Here is a 21,626-nt window from a genome sequence, read left to right on the forward strand (position 1 = left end):
TGCAGGGGACTTGGGATGCAGGTGACTGCTGCAAGAGCAGCCTCTTCTTGTGGATTTGTAAAGCTCACTCTAATCCTATCCCAGACTCTTTCCAGGCCCCATGACTGAGATTTCCTTAGTTGTGACCAAGGTTCAGAAAGCAGAGGCTGATGGCACATGGGAAGGCTGGAGGCTTGCCCAATGAAGCCAGCAAAATTTTAATTGGTAACATTTTAGAAAATTGAGATTAGAACTCACGGCTCTTAATTGCCAGTCTGGCAGCCACATTTTGGGGGGATATAGTGAGTTAAGGTAGTTAGCAGGAGTATATACAAAATAAAAAGCAGTAAGTGTCTGTTACAGGCTACCCAGAGAACTGGCCTGAGAACAAAGCAAAGTTGTCTTCTAATCTGTCTTCTTAATCTCAATATTTCTTCTTTATAGTTTTATCTCTGATAAATTGTAGGTTTTTTTTTTTTTTTTTTCCTTCTTAGATGCACAGGTCTCAGAAGAATTCTTAGTTGCATCAGTTGCAGTTTCTCACAGCACCTTGGGGTTAAGGACGTAAACAAAAACAGAAGGCCAAAAGCTCCTTTTGTTCTCAGAACACAGGCAAGATTTTTCTTTTTTCTTTTTCTTTTTTTTCGTTTTTGAGATGGAGTTTCGCTCTTGTTGCCCAGGCTGGTGTGCAATGACACGATCTCAGCTTACCGCAGTCTCTGCCTCCGGGATTCAAGCGATTCTCCTGCCTCAGCCTCTGGAGTAGCTGGGATTACAGGCATGCACCAAAATTACAGGCATGCACCAAATATAGGCATGCACCAAATACAGGCATGCACCAAAATACAGGCATGCACCAAAATTATCCGCACCCGGATAATTTTGTATTTTTAGTAGAGATGGGGTTTCTCCATGTTGGTCAGGCTGGTCTCAAACTCCTGACCTCAGGTGATCCGCCCACCTCGGCCTCCCAAAATGTTGGCATTACAGGCATGAGCCACCGTGTCTGGCCAAGATTTCTTAGTCTTTTTCTGACCCCCAGTCCTATTACATTTGTAAGGGAATTTTTATAGAATGTAGACTTAAAAGCAAGAAGACTTTAGTCCTAAGGTAGAAACTCCCAGTCATTTATCTGAGTAATATTATTTTGCTTTCTTCTCTTCTTTAACCCCTGCTCCAGTTTCTGTTTCTTTGTCCAGCACTGGGCTTCTTTTTGATCCCTGCATCCTCATTCTGAGAATTCTCTGCTGACTGGCAGCTCTGTGGTGGGGCAGAGTTTGCAGGAAGCTTGTTCCTGAAACTGGCTCAGCTAACACGAGGGCCAGCCTGTGCAGACAGTACTCTTGTTCCTGAAACTGGCTCAGCTAACACGAGGGCCAGCCTGTGCAGACAGTACTCTTGTTCCTGTCTGCATTGGAGGAGACTGTCCTCCTCTTTGCATAGTAAACACAAGTTGTTGGAATGCTATTTGCAACTCCCAGAGCCACATTTTGGCTAGACTTGATACACTGTAAGAGGCAAATGGCCCACTCCTTTTTCAAGGAGTAAAAGTATTCACTATTATTTTACCAGGTTTGCCTTGAAAGCCTAGAAATTGCTTTTTGAAGCCAAGGGTTGAATTAGGATGATTTAAGGGATAGGAGGAGGATCCTCATATTGTCCTGAAGATTTGGCACCCTGTCTAGATGCTTTTGCTTCTATCTGTTTCCCTTCTCTCTATCTGCTGTTGTACATAATCCTGTGTCCAGTAGAGTCTGTAGACCAGATTGGCAAGGGGGAACCATTCCAGCTTGTTCAAACCTCAAGCCCCATTTGGCAAACAGGGCTTCTGACTGATTTTTTGAAGCAAATCTGACATAGTTATTATAGTTTTAGCATCCTTGATCACTGTATGGCCTTCTCCCTCCTTTTTCATACTTTTGGGTCTATTCTACTTAGTAGAGAGCCTGGCCAGCAGCTATTGCCCCATTGTCTTTTCTGTGCAATCCACAGTCAGCTTAGAACTCTAGTCTTTTTCAGGAGCCTCATTGGCTGACACTAAGCCATAAGCCCACTCTGTCATTTGGGGCAAACAATAGTCTCCCACTGGCATTCTGATCTGTAGTTCTTTTCTATAAGCAAGAAAAGATTACTGTTCTGGCTCCCTTCAGCTTCTGTGTCATTGCATCATTGCAAATCATAGTCAGTTATAGCATCTAAAAGTAGTACTCTGATCTTGTGAATTCGGTGCCTGAGAGATATATTCTCCCCTTCTTCCAAAGGTGGTGCCACCTCTTTGTTGCCTTCATGCTATGACATGACTTGAGACCACTGATTTAGAGATAAAGGGAAGTCCTAATTCACTTTGTAGTAAATCACTTGAGTACTGTTGATCCAGATAAGTTTGCAGTTCTATTTTTGTTGCTTTCCCTTATAAATCTTTTTAATTAGTCTTGTTGGACACATTGAAGAACTCCAGGGTCAATGCCTTTTTGACTAAGAGGACTTCATTTTTTTAAAATTGCAGGTTCCATTACAGCTTATAGAAAGTGTTGAATGCCGAGATATATTTCAGCTTCATTTGACTTGCAAAGACTGCAAAGTTATCAGGTATGTGGTATGGTATGTTTGTGTTGCTGTTTAGTGTGGAAAATATTTTTTAAAGAATGGGTCCATTATTTGGTAACTTAGTAAAATACCTTTTGATGATTAGCCTCATTAGGAATATTTTCTGAGTAGTTTGTGCCTGAAATATTTTATCTGTAGGATGTATACTTTGCTATGTTGAAAGATGTTTTTTTTTTAATTTGGAAATAATTTTAAATTTACAAAAGCGCAAAAATAAAAATACTAAAAAGATCAGTACACCATTCACCCAGATTCACTTGTTAACATTTTACCATTTGCTTTATTATTTGCAGAGGCGTGTGTGTGTGTGTGTGTGTGTGTGTGTGTGTGTGTTTCTTTTCCTGAACAGATTGAGAGTAAGTTACGTAATCATGGCTCCTAACCCCAAAATACTTTAGTGTGCTTTCCTAAGAATAGGGATATTTTCTTACATAACCATAACATCATCAATTTTCAATTTTACATTGATAATACTTATATCCAGTCTACTATACATGTTCCAATTTTGTCAGTTCGCCTAATGACCTATTGATACTTTTTTATAGCATTCTCCCTCACCTCCATCTCATTCAGTACAGGATCCAGTCTAGGTCATATATTGCATTTAGCTGCCATGACTCTGTAGCCTTCTTTAATCTGGAACATTTTCTTTTTGTTTTTGTTTGTTTGATTTTTGAGACAGAGTCTTGCTCTGTCGCCCAGGCTGGAGTGCAGTAGCACGATCTCAGCGCACTGCAACTTCTGCCTCCTGGGTTCAAGCGATTCTCCTGCCTCAGCCTCCTGAGTAACTGGGGTTACAGGTGTGTGCCACCACACCTGGCTAATTTTTTGTATTTTTAGTAGAGATGGGGTTTCACCATGTTGGTCAGGCTGGTCTTGAACTCTGACCTCGTGATCTGCCCGTCTCAGCTTCCCAAAGTGCTGGGATTACAGGCATGAGCCACCATACCCGGCCAATCTGGAACATTTTCTACAGCCTTATTTTCTTTTATGACATTCACATTTTGCAGAATACAGTCTTTTGTTTTAATGGAATACTTCTCATGTTGTGTTTGTCCAGTATTTCCTCAATTAAATTGAGGTTCTATTTTCTCAACTGGAATACTGTATATATGATGTCACGTCCTTTTCAGGGTATTGTATTACATCTGGAAGTACAGTGTCCACATGTCCTTCATTGGTGATGTTAATTTTGATTATTCCAGTCGAGATGTCACCTGGCTTCTGTATAATTTCTGCGTTTTCTCTCTTGCAACTAAAAACAGTCTGGGGGAGGCACTTTGAAACAATGCAAATGTCCCTGCTTCTCATAAAAATTTCTCCATAAGTTTAGCATTCATTGATGATTTGTATCTGCGCTTAACTATAATGGTTGCAGGCTGGGTGTGGTGGCTCACGCCTGTAATCCTAGCACTTTGGCAGGCCGAGGTGGGGGTGGATCACTTGAGGTCAGGAGTTTGAGACCAGCCTGGCCAACATGGCAAATCCCCATCTCTACTAAAAATACGAAAATTAGCTGGGTGTGGTGGTGCACGCCTGTAGTCCCAGCTACTTGGGAGTCTGAGGCGGAAGAATTGCTTGAGCCTGGGAGGCAAGAGGTTGCAGTGAGCTGAGATCACGCCACTGTACTCCAGCCTGGGTGACAGAACAAGACTCCATCTGAAAAACCAAAAACCAACAACGATGCCTGAAATGCATTTTTAAATTTAATAGCTCTAGAGGTCTTAAATTCCACAAGTTTTTACTGCATTCCTCTGACCTCTTCTGGGGTGTCAGTAAATATTATGTGTTGGCATATTGATGAGCCACCATGATTGGGATGAGGGAGAGGTTTAAGTGACCCCTTGGTTTTAAGATAGATATTTATATTGCTTTTTAGTCAGTGAGATTTGGCTTATTTTTGATAGATACTGGCTACAACTCACAGTTTAAGAAGGTAGTTGCTTATTAATTAGTCAGTTTTTAACATTGCATTCAAAAAGGCCAAATTTAAACAAATCTTTATTTTTATTTATTTATTTTCTTGAGACAGAGCCTCACTCTGTTGCCCAGGCTGGAGTGCAGTGGTGTGATCTTGGCTCACTGCAACCCGTACCTCCCTGTTTCAAGTGATTCTCGTGCCTCAGCCTTCTGAGAAGCTGGGATTACAGGTGCACGCCACCACACCTGGCTAATATTTTTGTATGTTTATCAGAGACGGGAGTTTTGCCATGTTGGCCAGGCTGGTCTTGAACTCCTGACCTCCAGTGATCTGCCCGTCTTGGCCTCCCAAAGTGCTGGGATTACAGGCATGAGCCACTGCACTCAGCCTAAACATATCTTTAATAAATTAGTTTTCACTAATTATTTTAACTTCTTAGTTGTATATACTGAAAATCGCAGTTGACAATAGAATTGTTTTGTTCTCTACATGGTCATAGCTGAAAGTTTCAGTGCAATCTGTCTTTTGGATCTGATTTGTCCTAATAGCTAAATATTGAAATTACTACCTAACTGGCTAAAAATAATGCTGTGTTTTTTTTTTTTTTAAACTTGATCTAATATGTTACTACAAAACAAAGATTTTTCTAAACATATTTTTTATGAGGGACAACCATAAAACTTTGATGGAAGAAGTAGAATGAAACTCCACTCATGAAAGAGAATAGCTGCCACTTTTCTGTAATAATTGTCATTAATCTTAGAAGAGATTTCATTAGTCTAAAAAAATAGGTTTTCCAATGGTCAGCTTCCTTCTTTTGGTCATTTTGTTCCATTGGCTAACATTTGTTTTTCTTATAAGTGATAATGAGCATGCGAATGACTGACTGCCTCAGATGCTTTCTTGGTTGTAGTTCCCACTTCACTACGAGTGGGCATTCTTGAAATAATGGCTTTTCTTACATTTCATTTCAACTGTCTTCTGATTACATCCATACTTGTTTGGCTTTACAAAAGGTGTCAGTTTTCAACCTTTGAGCAGTGTCAAGAGTGGCTGAAGAGACTGAACAACGCAATCCGACCACCTGCTAAAATAGAAGATCTCTTCTCATTTGCATACCATGCTTGGTGCATGGAGGTCTATGCCAGTGAAAAAGAGCAACATGGAGACCTGTGCAGACCAGGTACGCCTTTCTGAAATGTGCAAATGGCCAGGGGCTTTATCAAGCTACTGATGGAAGTACTTTTAACATGAAATGGGACACCTAAGCATTCATATATCAATCAGTGTATATTTTAAGGAGCACCTAGCAAGTGCGCAGCATTCTTTTAAGCTTAATAGAACATCTTTTCTGCCTTCCGGGGAAGGGAAGAACACTAGAAGGCATCACAATCTATTGGGCCTAAAAACAGCTCAACTATAATAAGGTTTTATGAATAGTATGGAAGCCTGATAGAAAGGAGCCATGAGTTTTGTATACATGTGTGGGAAGACTTCACATTTAAAGTGGCTTTTGAATCAGCTTTGAAAGTTGAATAGGAGTTCATTGGTGAGAGGCCAGGTTCCTATCAAGAACAAATAGATAGTGGGGTTTGTTTTTTGTTTTTTTTGAGACGGAGTTTCGCTCTTGTTGCCCAGGCTGGAGTGCAATGGCTCAATCTCGGACCACTGCAACCTCCGCCTCCTGGGTTCAAGCAATTCCCCTGCCTCAGCCTCCTGTGTAGCTGGGATTACAGGCATGCGCCACCATGCCCGGCTAATTTTTTATTTTTAGTAGAGACGGAGTTTCTCCATGTTGGTCAGGCTGGTCTCAGGTGATACGCCCACCTTGGCCACCCGGAGTGCTTGGATTTATAGGCGTGAGCCACAGCTCCTGGCCTAGATGATGGGTTTTAACATGTGACCCCCTCCCCCCAAAAAAAACCAAAAAGAGATGCTGAGCCTGTTCTGGAACCCAGGCTTCCTGACCCCTCTATAGTCTTTGTCCCCCTCACTGTCATTCTCCGTCAGAAATGGCTTTGACCAAGTTCATGTTATTTCTCTGCATGTAGTTTCTTGTAAACTTTATGTGGTCATAAAACTTTGCTGGTCCAACACTGACTTTTAGTGTGTCAGGTTTCGAAGTGAAGTCTTAAATTTCTGTGCAGTGAAAAGTTGTGAGCCTCCTTCAAGTAAAGTTTACTCTTGGGACTTTTTTCTAGAAACCTGAAATTTTAATCCTGAATCTTCAGTCTTATAAGTCTGCCCTGGGTCATTTTAAACATTTGAGGCTAATCTTGCTATGCTTGTGTTACTTTGTTCTCTGGCCCCATGACTAATTGAAGCTTTTGGTTCACATTCTTGTTCTATTAAAATGCTTGTAGCATTAGCATTATCTTATGTTTAACAATGCTTTGATAAATACTTTTCTTTGATCCTCATGACCTTGTTGAACAGGCAAGATAGGTTGGTGTCCGTTTTGGGAGCCAAAGAAATGGAGGCTCAGAGGTAAAAAGCCTGTTGTCAAGTCCCAGTGCTAGTCACTGACGACAGAACTAGGACTTAAAACCAGTTCTCAGTTATTCAGACCTGACCCTGGTGGATGCTGTGGATACAGAGTTTGAAAAACAAAAGCACCTGCCCTCTTGGAGCCTCAGGGAAAGCCTCAGAATCCCAGCTTCTCACAGGCGTGTCCAGGCTAGCAGAATCCTGTCACCTACGAGAGACCACACCAACCTTGGAAGTTTATGAGAATGTGCTTAAACTGTCTCTCACTTCACTCCGATTGTTACATCTATTTTTTTTCTTTATTGAAATGCCATCACATTTTAAATACATTTTTTCATTTTTTATGGCTCTTTTCAAATTTGGGGGTTTTTCTTAAAGAGAAAGTTTACAAACAGTGATGTGTACAAATCTTACATGTACAGTTTCTGAGTTTTTAACCATTGCATCTTCTTCATTAAATTTTTAGTTTCTACCATCTCCTAGGATAATGAACTTAATGAGTGCATCCTACTGCATTATGTTATATAAGAACTTTAATTTGTTTAAGACCCCTGACTCCAAGACCCCTGACTCCAAGAGGTATTCCCTAATTTTGGGTTGCCAGCATTTACTCAGCAAGATTTGCTTTCTCCTATCCTGTTCTCTCACAACCACAGACTGCAAAGTCCTTATCTTTTTAGGAGAGCTTTTTTAGTCCCTTGATAATTTGAGTTTCTTTTAGATTTCAGCAAACTCTTAGGATATTCCTGAGAGGTACCTCAGTCTAGTCTTTTACTTATGGGTGGCTCTGCCCTGAGGTGGGATGACTTTGGTCCCCAGACCCTTCCCCTTCCTGATGATATCTGGTATTCTTTGGCCATCAGGACATAAAGATATCTACAGTGTTCTCTGTCTTTTCGTAGGTTTGTGATGCAAGGGCATGTGAGGGGTAAAGTACTGACTTAGGAATTAGGAAATCTGAATTTAAATGCGTATTCTACGATTTAGTTGAAAAAAAGAACACTGGGCAAAGAATTTATGCTCTCTATGCTTTAGTTTCCTTTGTGCTTTAAAGTGGGACATTCATGCTCTTCCTGCCCAGGCTGATCCAGGTATCCTGAAGATCAAATCTGTTAATGCTGCAGAGTTCAATTCAGTAAATGTTTAAGTGCCCCCTATGTGCCATGCTTATGAAAACACTTTGGAAATTATGCAACTACAAGGTAATGCAATCATAACTGTTTGGCTAGAGATTATGAGTAAGGGTTGCATTTTGTTTCTTCCCAGTATACACAGTCCACATTGATGTTAACCTGCCACCACTCAGCATGGAATCTTGTATTTCAGTGACTTGGTTGAATGTATGTGTATGTAGGCTTTTGCCTTTTATGTATATTCGCTGTGGAGTACAAAGGAAAAACTTGGTTTTAATTAAAAACAAACCGAAAAAAAAAAAAAAAACACCTCGAGGACATCCAGTCAACCTGTTTCTTTTGTCATTACCTAATGTTGTTGAGCAGTGGCGGTGTATATAGCATTACTCATCAAATATTAGCATACCAGACAACCACATACTTATAAGTCATCTTTAGGATGAGACAACACTTGAGATATTTCAAAGTCATGCCTTTTTATAATCTGCCCCAGTACATGATATCACAAGTGTAGACTCTGAGGGGTGGAAGTTAGTTTAATCTTATAGCAGTTAATAAAGCCTTTTATGGAGTCTTCTCTACCTAGCCTGCTAGAAGTAGAATGTATCAGAGAGGAGAGAAATGAGAAAATTACATAATTGTCTTAGTATTCATATAAATCTTAGTTTCTGGCTGTTGAACCGGTCATAGTTAAGCCAGCCGTACTGTGGTCACAGCTCTAAGGCTTAATCAGCTTTGGAAGAAGTTTCAACATTGCTGTTGGAGTTTACCCTGCAGAAGCCTTTGCCAAATTCTTGACCCTTCTCTTAGCCCCTCAAACTCTAAAAAAGTGGACTGAAAGCTAAAAGCTTCTCTCCCATGTCCTTAACTTCCTGCTCCTCATTGCAACTGACTTGTTGGTGATGGCTCTGTACTAGAGTGTTAATCTGGAGGCCTGACAGATGACTGGGCAGCTTAGCTGCCAGTTTAGTAGCATCAGGCCTACCTCTCTAACCTCTCTCATGTGAAATGTCCCTTAAGCCCATCTTGTTTATCCACGACTAGCATATGACTCTGGGTCTTAACACTGCTGTGAAGCTGCCTATTTATCTGTCTTCCGGGTTTGAATGCAGTCCAGGAAGTTGCATCTAGAGGATTTACTGTGACCTTTGTACATAGAAAAGCATAATTCCTTTCTCCATATTTGAAAATCTGCTAAGAGGTAGTTCTTACCTTCTCTGACTCTGGTATTGGTCTGCCTCCTCACCTGCCAGGTAAAGGCCTGTCCCTTCTGTCCCAGGCCTTTTAAGCTGTGTGTAATTGTGGGCTTGAATACTCAGGATCAGCCAGGGAGCTAGACTTTTGGGGGAAAATTTTTTAGATTGCTGATTGACACTGTGTTTGTGATAGAGGGAGTTAGGGAACTTCATTGCTTTTAAAAAGAAAGTTTTCATTTCCACTAAAGTGAAAATTGCTGGACTGTATTATTTTTATTATAAGAAACACTAAATGCTGAAAAGGGACAAAGGCAGATAGGAAGGGTTGAAATGGAAATATAAAGCCAAACAAAAACCTTATAGCCCCAGTATTTAAAGAAAGTTGGGATATCACAATGTATTTAATGTTGAATTGATTGAGCCCTGAGAATTCTGAGATGGAGATTTTTAAGCGGAATCCAGCAATAGATCTGTTTGTGTTTATTTTTCTGGCTAAGTAAACGTGAGTGAACATATCACACAATTTGCAAAAGCTGGTTGAATTCCTGATGTATGTAATGATGTGGTTTTCAAATAGGTTATGATCCAGTAGTGGGTCATGAAATCTAATTTTAAAGAATTGGAATAGAAAATATCAAATTGTGTCACACACATAGTAAGAGTGGGTATTGTTTTGTGAAATGCTTTAAAAAAAATAATGTATGTTGTATTAGCTGGGCACAGTGTCTACCTATAGTCCTCACTATTCAAGAGGCTGAGGTGGGAAGATTGCTTGAGTTTAGGAGTTCAAATCCAGCTTAGGCAACAGAGGGAAACCCGGTCTCTCAAAAAATGAATAAATTAAAACATGTTTGTTGTATTGTGATGTAAAACATAATTCTTATTGTGGGTTGTGATGGTCAGTTTCAGAGTTTATGAAGTCACTGCCTTAGAGGATATAAAAATAATTAAAACTCATTCCCATTCCCAAAGAACTCGAAATAACAGATTTTCTATACCTGCTAGTCAGTATATATTTCTGCGTATAGCTCAGAATGTTGTGCTCTGGATGGTGGTTCTAAGTCTTTTGGGAAATGGTTCTATGAAGTAAATTGCTAGTGATAGTGATTGTTACTGTTATTATTTTGCCAGTGGTTATTTTTAAATCACAAGATCCTTTAAGGGTATCTATGTGTTTTATCCTGAGATAGAGGTATTAATGTAAAAGATCATTAATGTACAGTTCAAGAAAAGCACAAAAAAAATAAATCATTAATGAAATACTTACAGCTTTTGCAAAGACTTGGAGCTATATCCCAGAGTCAGGGGAAAAAATCTCTTAATGAACTTGAAATTTGCCACAGTTTTGCAGCTTTTAGATTGGGATTATGAATTAAAGACTCCTTGTCTGTTTTTTTTGTTTGTTTTGTTTTGTTTTTTTCCCCTTTTTTTGAGACAGGGTCTGTCTCTGTTGCCCAGGCTGGAGTGCAATGGTGTGATGATGGCTCACTGCAGCCTCAGCTTCCCTAGGTTCAGGTGATCCTCCCACCTCAGCCTCTCAAGTAGCTGGGACTATAGGCATGGACCACCACAACTTAATTTTTGCATTTTTGTGGAGATGGGGTTTCACCATGTTGCCCAGGCTGGTCTTGAACTCCTGGGCTCAAGCAATCTGCCTGCATCAGCCTCCCAAAGTGCTGGGATTACACGTGTGAGGCACCGCATCTGGCCTAGTATTCTTGATGGTCAATATTCCTTGCAATTTGTAGACAGATGGCACCCCAATTCAGATAGTTTTTTCCTGTTTGGAAGCCTGCTACATTGCTTCTAAAACTTTTCCAAAATGGGATGGATTTAGCTATTATTTCTTCTTGCACCTCATCTTCTCTCAACCTCATCTTTTTATAGCTCTCCTTCAGGAAATGTATAATACCTAGCTTGAGCTTAAGAAAAGCAGTTTAAATGGGAAGTAGTTTAACAGAATTTTCTTCCATTCAAGTAATTGCTGTTTCCTATTCTGTAGCTCCTCTCCCAGGGAGAACAAAGCTTTATACTCTGAACACTAAAGTGAAATCTGTTTTGTGCTTTTGTTGTTGTGGTTTCTTCCAGCCCTGCTAGCACTTATTTTACAACCTGTACCACTATATATTAGAGGTTCTGCTTAATATTTTTTAAAATAACATGCTGCCCTAGGACTGTGTATGTTTTCAAGGAAGAAAGTTATTTTAGATTTACTGAATTTATGTTAGCTTCGTTTCTACCTCTGTTTTGCTTTTTTAAGGAAGATAAAGCCAGATTCATTAGGGCAAATATAGCCAGATTATACCAGCTTGGGTGGCTGTTCTTGCAAATAATCAGCACTTAGTAGTATGGTGTTTCCTGAGATTCCTGGCTGGCAGTTATGATTCCATGACTTGTTAACCTGCCATCCTCTAAAAGGCTCTGGAAACCAGAATGTTTTTCATACCCTATTTGGTGTCTTGGCTGGACCTGATCTGAGCTGACATGAAGCTATTTGTTGCTTTATTTATCCCACCTGGTATGAATGATCTATACCTTTCACGAAAGAAATATTAATATTTGTTTAAGGAGATCTTGTTAAGCATGTGAGCCTAATATTATATTCACTGTCTTACCTTAACGAAAGTTTGGAAAACTCTCAAGTTCTAAAATTTGGACCAAAGGGTTTTGGATGAGGAATTATAGTTCTGTATTGCTACTCGTGGTGATCTTGTTATTGATTTTATTTCTTATTAAGTGTACTGTCAGTCTGAGTGTGGAAGTAGGCAAGTAGCCAGTGTAGGACAAGAGCATGGCTTTTGGGGCCAGACAGGCCTGCCATAATAACCTGTTTTAATTTTGTCCTTTGTAAAATGAGCTCAGTGATACTGTTCTCAGAGTTGATTGTAAGGGTTAGATGAGATAACATAACTCTTGATCAGAATTAATTTCTTTCCTCTTTATAATCTTAACCTGACAGGGATCTTTCTAAACTAAAACTATATAATATATGTTACTTTATTATTTATACAATTCTTACCTTTAAAAATACACAGGCTGGGCGCAGTGGCTCACGCCTGTAATCCCAGCACTTTGGGAGGCCGAGGCGGGCAGATCACATGAGGCCAGGAGTTCGAGACCAGCCTGGCCCATGTGGTAAAACCCCATCTCTACTGAAAGTGCAAAAATTAGTCAGTCATGGTGGCATGCACCTGTAATCCCAGCTATTTGGGTGGCTGAGGCACAAGAATCACTTGAACCTGGGAGGCGGAAGTTTCAGTGAGCTGAGATCACACCACTGCACTCCGGCCTATGTGACAGAGTGGAACCCTGTCTCAAAAAATATATATATTTACATATATGTAACATATGTATATTTCTTTGTTTTTATTCCACCTGTTTTGCAAAATGGTATTCATTTCTTCCTTTCTGCTGTTTATCTTTGGCCTCTAGGGGAGCATGTAACTTCAAGGTTTAAAAACGAGGTGGAGAGGATGGGTTTTGATATGAACAACGCCTGGAGGATTTCCAACATCAATGAGAAGTACAAGTGAGTTATATGGGTCCCTGTGGACTGTTTCACAGCCAGTGCCTTTGCAGAAACCGCAATTCTCATGTGGCAGAACATTTGAACTTAGACTTTTTATTTGAAATGGTTTTATTTATTAAATCTAAAGGCATGATCTTCAGAGTATTTATTGAATCTTCTGTTCCCGTTGCTATCATTGGAGTGGAAAGTGATCCTTACTTAACAGGATCCTAGAACCTTCCCTTTTACCCCCCCCAGGCCTCTGTTTTTTCTGGTACATGCATGTCTAAATAATATTGTATTTGCCTGTAGGCAGGCAGTTACCATTTTTCTCATCACCACTTGGCATCACATTAGAGAGAGGATCAGTGGTCTCATAAGCAGTGACAGAACATTTATGAACTAGTTTTTATGACTGTAATTTTACTCCAGGTGGTGTGAAATAGACATAAGTACAGTTGAGTATCCCTTATCTGAAATTCTTGGGACTGTAAATATTTCAGATTTTGGATTTTTTTCAGGTTTTGGAGTATTTGCATGAACATAATGAGATTATCTTGGGCCTGGGACCCAAGTCTAAACACAAAATTATTTGTCTCATATACACATTTCACAGCTGGAAGGTAATTTTGTACAATATTTTAAATAATTTCATGCATGATGTTTTGTACGAAAAGTTTTGACTGTGACTTGACTGTGACCCATCACATGAGGTCAAGTGTAGAATTTTCCACTTGTGGCATTATGTCAGCACTCAAAGTTTTGGATTTTGGAGCATTTCAGATTTTTGGATTAAAGATGCTCAATCTGTATTACTCTGTCCTTTAATATATTGATCTAAAACCAACTTCACTGCTATGATCATTTAACCATTAAATATTAATGTAACCTTTATTTGGCTGGACATGGTGGCTCACACCTGCAATCCCAGCACTTTGGGAGGCCAAGGCAGATCAGCTGAGGTCAGGAGTTCGAGACCAGCCCGGCCAACATGGCGAAACCCTGTCTCTACTAAAAATACAAAAATTAGCTGGGCATGGTGGTGCACGCCTGTAGTCCCAGCAACTTGGGAGGCTGAGGCAGGAGAATTGCTTGAACCTGGGAGGTGGAGGTTGTAGTGAGCTGAGATTGCACCACTATATTCCAACGTGGGTGATAGGGTGAGACTCTGTCGCAAAAAAAAAATTAATGTAACCATTTAGCCATTACCCAGTTCCTTAAAATGTGTAAGTGCGTTGGTGGGGGAGGACAGTTAACTACTATGATTTTGGTGATCCAAATTTCTATAAAACAAAATTGTCCATGATAGTTAAATATCTTAAATCTTTAACTATATCCTTCTTGGCCAGGCGCGGTGGCTCACGCCTGTAATCCCAGCACTTTGGGAGGCCGAGGCAGGAGGATCATGAGGTCAGGAGATCGAGACCATCCTGGCTAACACGGTGAAACCCCGTCTCTACTAAAAATACAAAAAATTACCCGGGCATGGTTGCAGGTGGCTTGTAGTCCCAGCTACTTGGGAGGCTGAAGCGGGAGAATGGCATGAACCTGGGAAGCGGAGCTTGCAGTGAGCCGAAATTGTGCCACTGCACTCCAGCCTGGGCAACCGAGCGAGACTTTGTCTTAAAAAAAAAAAAAAAAAAAAAAAATCCTTCTCCTACGTTTCCCTGCATCATTAATCATTCTGCAGTCCTCTTAGCTGTCTCAAATTATGACGGGCATTTTCCTGGTCTGTTTGTGGCTAGCCGTCAGAGTTTTCACTGGAAAAGCTATAGCTAATTGCTATACACAGTTCTTAATGTGGACCTTCTCCAGGGAGTTGAGAACCCAGGGTGTTTTGAAGAGTTGGAGCTGCAAACTTTTTATACTTTTGCCTGTTCTCAGTGACGGGTCAAAGCAAAGAAGGAGGGTGAATGCTGGATGAGGGGGCGGCCTCAGAGAGCCTGTGGCTGCATTAGGCTTTCCTGAGTGTAACCTATACTGGAAATTGTTTATCCACAAGTGAGTAGGTAGTGCGTACTGAAGAGCTGACTACTGGGAGTGTAGTACCTATAGGACAATGAACAGAATGTTTAGAAAATTAGATCAAGTAAAAAAAAACTGTGAATTAAGACAGACTTGTTGGAAAATAATCCCTAATTCGGCTTTTAAAAATTAACTTCTTGAGAGGCCAAGATAGGAGGATTGATTAAGCCCAGGAGTTTGAGACTAGGCTGGGCAACATAGTGAGACCTCATCTCTACAGAAAATTTCTTAAAAATTTGGCCAGGCATGGTGGCTCATTCCTCTAATCCTAGCACTTTGGGAGGCCGAGGCGGGTGGATCACGAGCTCAGGAGATCGAGACCATCCTGGCTAACACAGTGAAACCCCGTCTCTACTAAAAATACAAAAAAATTAGCCGGCGTGGTGGCGGGCGCCTGTAGTCCCAGCTACTCAGGAGACTGAGGCAGGAGAATGGCGTGAACCTGGGAGGTGGAGCTTGCAATGAACCGAGATCATGCCACTGCATTCCAGCCTGGGTGACAGAGCGAGACTCCATCTCAAAGAAAAAAAAATTAGTTGGGCATGGTGGTGCATGCCTGTAGTCCCAGCTACTGGGGAGGCTGAAGTAGAAGAGTTGTTTGAGCCCAGGAGGTCGAGGCTGCTGTGAGCCATGACCGCTCCACTGCTCTCTAGCCTGGGTAACAGAACAACTGTCTCAAGGAGTTTACCAGTTATACCTCAGAACCAGTCTTTAGGATGTTATCACCACCATAAAACAAAATGGGGGGTGGTGGGAAACAATAGGATGTTGAAAGTTCTTCCTACTACAAAGGTAGAAGAGTGAGAGCCAAGTTTACTCTTGAGTTTAATACATAATAAAGGGAATGAGATTCATGGTTAGATATTAACCATCATTACTGGCTCCCAGCTTATTTTTAGGAGTTTGTGAATAGGTGTTAGGAAGTTTGTATAGCTACTCTTAGTCATAGCCATTCTCTTTTGTTCAGTGGCTTTTAAATTCCTGAAAATTCCAGAAGTCTCCTCTTCTGGAAATTGAGAAGAGGAGAGATTTAGTGCAAAATGATCAAAACCCCCAAATCCTAAGCCATTTTGTGTTTTTCTGCGCTTTCTGCTATGTATAGGATAGGCTAGGGCAGGAGGTTGGTGGTGTTGGTGGAGTTTGTGTGTTTTAGGATTTGGATTAAAGGCCTTATTGCCTTCACTATTGAAAAAAGAAGATTGGATTATCCAGAGAGAGACTTTGTCCTATAAGTAAAAATCTATCGGAAGTATTGCTTCCTAGGATACGGGCTTGACTGTAGCTGGGATCTTCCCTAATTAAAAGAAAGCTTATCCCCCCGCCCCCAGTATAATTTGTTCTGAAGTATGTTTTATGGAAATTATAGTTAATAGCTTAGTCACATTACTAACCTGGTTCAATGGGACTGAGGCTGTGTATGCAGATAGACTGGATTGCGTTGTTTTTGCATACCCATGGCTGCACCTGTTACCTGTAAGGATGACACCCTGTTTGGTTCAAATCAAAGAATGAGTTAATCCTGTGAAGTCTCTGGAAACTTGCAATTGTGGGCTTTTGTCCTTCCCTGAGGGTCTGGTAGAACTGACACGGACTCTCAGTTCTGTAATTGGACTGGGCGCTCATGTAGTTAGAAATAACCTATGTACTTGTTACAGCAGAAGAGTTGTAATGGAGTATAAAGAGCTGACCCTCGACTCCCCTTTTTTTCATTGATAGTTAAGATTGCCAGATTCCCAAAAGGTAGCATCAAGTGGAACAATTCAAGATAGTATCATTTGTTGTATACACATAAGTAAACATTTAAGGCAACAAAACAAAACAAAACACACTTATGGTAACCCATTCTGTTGAGGAGTCCAAAACTCGAATAAAGCGCCTCATTGCCTTTAACTGGTTCTGTGGCAGTGAGATCATCATCCTTATGCTGGCTCACCTAGTGTCTCTCTCTCTCTCCCGTTTTCTCTCTCCCTCTCTTATCCCCTTGACTCTCCCCACTTCTCATCTTCTCTTTAGATTATGTGGTAGCTATCCTCAAGAGCTCATAGTGCCTGCCTGGATCACTGACAAAGAACTGGAAAGTGTATCAAGTTTCAGGTCCTGGAAGCGCATCCCTGCCGTCATCTACAGGTAAGTTAAACTGGACCAGTCCCAGCTTGGGCTGGTGCTGCTGCCTGCTGCATATGGTCTGCTGCCTCTGCTGCTGCTAACCTGGGAAGGGTGGGGAGAGTTCAGAGAACTTTCTAGGCAAGGCTGTACTTCCTTATTGTTAAAGCTTCTCCTCCAGTAACACATCAGTACTGACTGCATTCAGAACACTAGCTGGTTGTTCATTTGAAACAGATAAGAAAGTTTTAGTTGTAAAGTGGCTGGACTTGCTATTTCAATATCCTTCTTACATTCTGTGAGAAGATAATGTGCTTACTAAGCATTTAGCTTCAGCTGTTAGCAGGGCTTTTGGATTGAGAGATGAGTCTTAGAAAGTGATCTTTGGGAATATAGGGTCGAGTTGGCTCTGATTGTCTTTGTGGTTGAAACTTTGACATGTGGAAGAACTCTGTTTCGAGAGGAAGCATTTAGAGAAGAAGACGGGGGCATGACTAGATAGAAGATTTCAGTGATCAGAGGCATGAGAGCCATGGGATGCAAGTTCTAGATGGGGATGGTGGCATGGTGATGGAGCACAGATTTTGGAATCACAGATCTGAATTCAGGTATATTCTTAGACTTCTTGCTAAGGCACCTTGAATAAGTTCCCTAACTGACCTCAGTCTGTTCCTAATGAATACAATGGGAATGGTAGTTCTTACTTTGTAGATATGTTCTGGTTCTAAATGAGGGGCTATAAACACTGAGCTTCTGTACCAGCATTTGGAGTAGGTTAAATCTCTTGAGTGCTGCTTTTATAATTCATTGAATATCTCAGTTCTCACAGAATCCTATTAAATTTTAAAGAAGTCCTTCCTTCTTATTCTGGAAATGTTTTGGATGTCATCTCTTTGTAATGTTTACATTCTCCATTTCATTTTCCCAGTTTGCCGGCTTTTTGGACTCTCCCTGAGTTGGGCCAATCCAGTGGCTTACAGTTAGAAACTTCATTCCACTGAAATATTGAGATTGTAGGAAGGGATTTGTCTCCTTGTGGAATTCCTACAGAGGTAACCAGCTTGTTCATTTAGTCTACTAAAGGCAAACTCTGATGCCCACTCTGAATGGAGAGAGATGGAAAAGTATTTGCTCTGGCCCAGTGGAACTCATTACATTTTTAATCTCAATTCTCATCACTGTTGTTTTCAGACACCCCTAGAAAAGTCAGTCACCAAATTTACCTATCATTCAAGTGGTAAGGATGCTACAGGAACTAGAGAGTAGTGAAAGCTGAAGGGATTTATGAGTCTTATCAATGATCAGCTCAGCTGGAATGGGGAAAGCAGCCAGTTGCTGCTCTGGCCAACAACTGTGTTAGGTCAGCAGCCCTGGCATCTGTGGGGCTTGCTGACTTTGACCAAAAGGGGGAAGGTACTCTTATTTGCAAAATAAGAGGCTTTAGGTGAATTCTCCCTTTGGGAAGAGAAGCTTAAGAGGGCTGGTTGAAGAAAAACTTCCTTTTTTTCTAAATTTTATTCTAGAGGGCATGCACCTTCTAAAATTAATTCTAGAGGGCATGCACCCTAGGTTTTTCCCCCCTTTTTCTAGAGATACAAGAGGATATATAAATGAAAAATTTTATTTGCAGTTTTTCAGAGAAAGTCTTTCAAAAGATCACAAAGTTCTTGGTGTAGTCATCCATGCAAAATCAGGCAGGTTTCCTGGAACTCGGCTCTGTCTCAGAACATGTGTCTTGTATCGCTGAGATGCAAACTGGGTTGCTGTAGTATTTGGGAGCTTTGTAAGGGGCGTGTGGAAGAATCGGATCCTCCACCATGCTCTGCTTTGCCAGCCTAGGTGGCAGGATGCCTGGAACTCTTGACATCCATTTCCTGAATTTAGTTGTCTGTAGATTGGGTCATGATTCCTGAGGTTGCCAGCAGCATTTACTTGACAGCACCATGCTGAACCAGCGCTTGATTAGGGCTTTGTCCTACTGTGATGAGAGAGCACTTAATTGGATTTATAACTGAAGGTAGAGATTGCTCTAACACAGCAAGATGATGTAAAGGGCACCCATCTGTAGTGCAGTTCACAGCTTTTTCCTTTGTGCATGTGGTGATTATTCTAAACTCCTAGTTACTTAAGGGAGCTTGCCTAAATCTAAGTTGGGGTTACTTAAGACAATTCTGTTCCTATATAAAATTGAAGCATTCTCTGTGTTTTAGTAGGGAGGGCTTTATATGTTGGACATCATAATTTTTATACTTTGCCTGGTTCTGTTAGTGATAGAAATGCATTCCTTTAGTGATTTTTAACTGTAGTGTTTGAATTATCTTTCATGTAGTCTGAAGCATTTTAGAAGACTGCAGAAAACATAATTGTTTATTGCAATAGTCCAGTTGAAATCTAATAGCTACTATAATGCAATGTCCCCTAAAACCCAAGATCCAGGCTGAAGAGCGCCATCTACTGCTCCTCTTGGGCACTGCTGGGAAGCATTGAAGAAGAGGAGGATGCTCAGGAAAGGCCCAACCAGCCTCTTGTGCAGGGTTTGGAGTCACTCAGCTCAGTGGTTGCCCAGTGCCTGTTATTTGCTAGGAGACATTTTATAAAGAATCATTGAGGTTTTATTTCTATTTTGGCCCCATTCAACACGTGAGCCAGTTGAACATGTTGGCAATACACAAGTACTTACAGCTACTTGTCTCCCAGGGAGGGAGGATTTAAAAACTTCAAGCAAACTGGTGATTTCAGTGGAATTTGATTAGTGCCAAATTTAACTTATTTGTGAGTTTTAGGAGTAAAAACAAATTACAGTACATTTTCATCGTCCCAAAAAACCCATTCACAGGGCACCCAGCCACCCTAGCCCTGAATAATTAAGATGTCCAATGGATAAAGCCCCTGCTACTAAAACATAGAGTGCTTCAGTTTTATATAGAAACATACTCGTTTTAAGTAACCCCAACTTAGAATTAGGCAAGCTCCCTTAAGTAACTAGGAGTTTATAATAGTCACTACATGCAGAAATCTACTTCCGTCTTTATAGATTCGCCTATTCTGGGTACTTCATGTTAATTGTCGTACAATAAGTTGCCTTTTGTGACTGACTTCTTTCACTTGTCATAACATATTTGAGGTTCATCAGTGTCCTAGCCTGTTTCAGAACTTTATTCCTCTTTACTGCCAAGTAATAGAATTTTTCTAACTTTTTATCAGTTAAAATTGCCTAATTAGGAAAAGTCTGGGTTTTAATAGCACCTTAAAGTAGACTGTGATTTCTGGTCTGTCTTATTGGAAAAGGATATGTCAGAGTATGGTTTTCTGAGGTTGATGCTCTTCTTCTCTTTCTTAAGAGCCCTAGGAAGGGTAGCTGGCTCATTGAGCTATCTGCCTATTATAAGAGCAGTCTGTGACTCATGAAATCTCAGGAGATTTTGTAAAGCAGTTCACTGTGGGCCAGGTAAATGTTTTATTCCCAGAGGCGGGCTCTTGGTTCAGCATTAAGAAGGTAGCAGATTTCACTATTGGGTAGCAGAATTAGTGTAGTACCTATAGATTTAAGTTACGAATATTGATTTATTTTCACTAAGAGTACACATTAATTCTTTTTTGTTTTTTGGAAATGGGGTCTTGCTCTGTCACCCAAGCTGGAGTGCTGGAGTGCAGTGGCACAATCATAGCTTTCTGCAACTTCAGCCTTCTGGGTTCAAGGGATCCTTCCACCTCAGCCTCCTGAGTAGCTGCGACTACAGGCATGTGCTACCATGCCTGGCTAATTTGTAAAAATTTTTTTGTAAAGATGGGGTCTTGCTATGTTGCTCAGGCTGGTCTTGAACTCCTGGGCTCAAGTGATCCTCCTGCCTCAGCCTCTCAAAGTGCTGGGATTGCAGAGTGAGCCTCCATGCCTGACCCCTGTTAGTCATTTTTTTGGGTAACTTTACAGGGATCTCCGTGATGTTATGGTAATTGAGAAAGACACACAGGTTTTGTTGTTTGTTCTTGTTGGTTGTGTAAGATTTCTACCCTCTTTAATACTGAGAGGACTTGAAGCTGACCCAACACTTACCTAGAATTAGACTGTTCATTAAGGCACTTAAAATCTATTTTGTGTGAGTACAGAGAGCATCTGAATGGGTACAGTTGTTGTCTCTTGTTCCTCACACAGGCACCAGAGCAATGGAGCTGTCATTGCCCGCTGTGGACAGCCGGAGGTTAGCTGGTGGGGCTGGCGAAATGCAGATGATGAGCATCTGGTACAGTCAGTAGCCAAAGCTTGTGCCTCTGACTCCCGATCGAGTGGCAGCAAGCTGTCAACTAGGAACACTTCTCGAGACTTTCCCAATGGGGGAGACCTTTCTGACGTGGAGTTCGGTAAGGTGCTCCCTGGACCCATGACAATGATTTTTATAGCATCTAAGAACCTTTTCTTGAAATGGCCTCTTCCTTACAAGACATAGATTTACTTTTATAGAAGTGAATGTGCAGAGCTTCACTTGATGGGATTGATTGAGGAGTCATGGGTCTTGGCAGAGAATCAGAAGACTCTTTGTTTCAAACCTGAATCAAGATATTAGTGTGTTTGTTGTCTTTCTTGCCATTGTGACAAAAATGGAGTGTTTATGTAATAGAGGACTTGCAGTATCTGCAGACCATGGCAGGAAATGCCAGGCTTCATGAAA

The 21,626-nt window shown here is 40.9% G+C and overlaps 1 protein-coding gene across 11 annotated transcripts in view; it reads left to right on the top strand.

Moving 5' to 3' along the window:
- The window catches only part of MTMR3 (myotubularin related protein 3), a 144,791-nt gene that overhangs the window by 102,952 nt on the left and 20,213 nt on the right, over nt 1-21,626 (top strand). For all 11 annotated transcript variants that reach the window (XM_009438152.5, XM_001138269.6, XM_001137834.6 and 8 more), the window contains 5 exons: nt 2,486-2,568; nt 5,524-5,690; nt 12,756-12,852; nt 16,870-16,983; nt 21,113-21,318. In XM_009438152.5, coding sequence (XP_009436427.2) covers nt 2,486-2,568; nt 5,524-5,690; nt 12,756-12,852; nt 16,870-16,983; nt 21,113-21,318 — 667 coding nt within the window. The remainder of the gene's footprint in view (nt 1-2,485; nt 2,569-5,523; nt 5,691-12,755; nt 12,853-16,869; nt 16,984-21,112; nt 21,319-21,626) is intronic.

Source organism: Pan troglodytes, chromosome 23 (genome assembly GCF_028858775.2).
Source record: "Pan troglodytes isolate AG18354 chromosome 23, NHGRI_mPanTro3-v2.0_pri, whole genome shotgun sequence".
NCBI classification, from domain to species: Eukaryota; Metazoa; Chordata; class Mammalia; order Primates; family Hominidae; genus Pan; species Pan troglodytes.